This window comes from Aplysia californica, unplaced genomic scaffold (assembly GCF_000002075.1).
Source record: "Aplysia californica isolate F4 #8 unplaced genomic scaffold, AplCal3.0 scaffold00108, whole genome shotgun sequence".
Taxonomy (NCBI): Eukaryota; Metazoa; Mollusca; class Gastropoda; order Aplysiida; family Aplysiidae; genus Aplysia; species Aplysia californica.
In genome coordinates this window covers 1,389,464-1,391,569 of record NW_004797378.1, presented here as the reverse complement: position 1 = coordinate 1,391,569, position 2,106 = coordinate 1,389,464, and the positions used below count along the sequence as shown (strand labels likewise).

The 2,106-nt window shown below is 39.4% G+C and overlaps 1 protein-coding gene across 1 annotated transcript in view; it reads left to right on the top strand.

Annotated features, from left to right (window-relative positions):
- The window catches only part of LOC101855939, a 72,714-nt gene that overhangs the window by 69,059 nt on the left and 1,549 nt on the right, over nucleotides 1–2,106 (top strand). Inside the window, exons 6-7 of the mRNA XM_005095610.3 lie at nucleotides 205–273; nucleotides 1,964–2,058. Of these exons, the coding sequence (XP_005095667.1) occupies nucleotides 205–273; nucleotides 1,964–2,058 (164 nt within the window). The remainder of the gene's footprint in view (nucleotides 1–204; nucleotides 274–1,963; nucleotides 2,059–2,106) is intronic.

Sequence of the window (2,106 nt, the reverse complement as noted above, 5' to 3'; positions counted from 1 at the left end):
TACTGATGATGATGATGATGATGATGATGATGATGATGATGATGATGATGATGATGATGATGATGATGATGATGATGATGATGATGATGATGATGTGATAAAATGTTTGGAAATACTACCAGGTCTTAACCGTTTTAATATCTGCTTTATACATTGATGATGATGATGATAATACCGCCCCTTATTTTCGTCTTCTTTCCTTAGTTCGGACGGCAGAGAAACAGTCACAGACGACAGACAGTTCCAGGAAAATATCACTTTTGGACAGCTTGGGTTTGTACAAGAACACTTGCTAATAAGCTTAATTGTTATAGATCTCTTTTAAAGAAATATTTTTTATCAACATGATAGTGTTATTATACGTTGTACATATGTATGTCTTTCATGTTCTCAGACCTACGAGTAGTAATGTTATAGTAATTCAAAAGTGCCATCGCGGTGCTTTCTGCAATGTCTTTCGTTTGTTTTCTCTTGTTTTGATTTTGTATGTTTTGGGTTGAGTTTTTGTTTTGTTTTTTTGTTTGGGGGATTTTTTCTGTTTGGGGGGGAGGGGCATTGTCTTTTCTTTCTTTTTTTTTTTTTTTTTTTTGGGGGGGGGGCATTAAGGAGGCGAGCAGCCCCTATCCTGTGCCTGGGTTGAGAGAGAGGCAATGTCCCAGCAGACGACAGGCGGAGATACCCTGTGAATATTCTCCTAACGTTGGAATCCAACTCCGGTGTTCTGCGTGTGACAACGCAGGTGAAAAATAGAAATGCTATAGATCTAGATCTCTTCTAAAAGCTTTTTTTTCAGCATGATAGTGTTATTATACATTGTACATATGTATGTCTTTCATGTTCTCAGACCTACGAGTAGTAATGTTATTGTAATTCAAATGTGCTATCGTTGTGAAATCAGGCGCTCGTAAAAATAATGAAATTGAACACACCAACATTTTCCCGCCCAATTGGCAATCATTATCGAATTTCTTTAATTTGGCTCAACACATTTGATATCCATTTATGAACATATTTTTGTGTGGATTTTACGGAAAAACGACGAACAAAGGCACACAAAAATGTATTTGATGTTCCCAAAGATAGTAACATTTGGAAGTCGCTAAACTTTAGCGAACATTTTCTCTTTAATTGTACATCTGGCACCAAGCAACCCCACCTCCTTCAGTCGCAAATATCTCTATTTCTATTCAGATAGATGGGATTTTTTTAACAAGACAAATAGACAAGCTTTATAATGATACCCATAACTTCATAAATAAATGCCCCAAAACTGACGAGCGACTGATTCCATCGTGTCCTGGCACTGATACGTGTGTGTAGTAGTTGGTGGGGCCTTAACGTGGCAATTCTTTACAGTGACAACATTTTCCTAACGTATTAACATCTGATGTCTGATATTTGTCATGGGACCATTTTCGTGCCGTACACTATTAATCGTGGGTGGTTGGCGGGTGCTCTGGTGAGGTTTGCTCCATCTTTCCTGTCAAACGTCTATCGTCCTTATCTCCCCTTCTTATTTTTTTTATATTTGTTACTCTCTTGTGGAGGTCCATGATCGCCCACGCCAGTCGGCAAGGCACCGGATGATGATGACTCTCTTGTAACACCACTAACCTTCTGGTGCTCATATGACCTTATGCTGTTTCGAGCGCTGTAAAACCTCTACTAAAACTTACTTACTTTTTCATCCTCTGTTGCCGTTAAGGGTCGAGGTTTTCTCTTTCACTATTTCTGGTTCCTTGTCTCCAAGTCCGCAGACATTCCATGTGCCTATTTTAATCGTTGTTCTAGCTCGCTGTCCGTTTACTTTTCCTTGTCATTTTCCGTTTGAATCTGTCCGTGTTTTCTCCTTTGATTGTTTCGTAGCAGTAATTATCCGCGTCGGCTTGCTAAGCCAACTACTAAAACTAAACACTATTAATCTACAAGTTTTTGACGCTATGATTCTTTTTTCCCCACTCAGAACGTTTGCCTGTAACATGCGGTCGTTTGGACTTAACAAAGATTTGTGTCTCGAGTTCCTCCGGAAACAGTCTACCATTGCCAACCTGAGGAAAGGTATACTCTCTCTCTCTCTCTCTCTCTCTCTCTCTCTCTCTCTCTCTC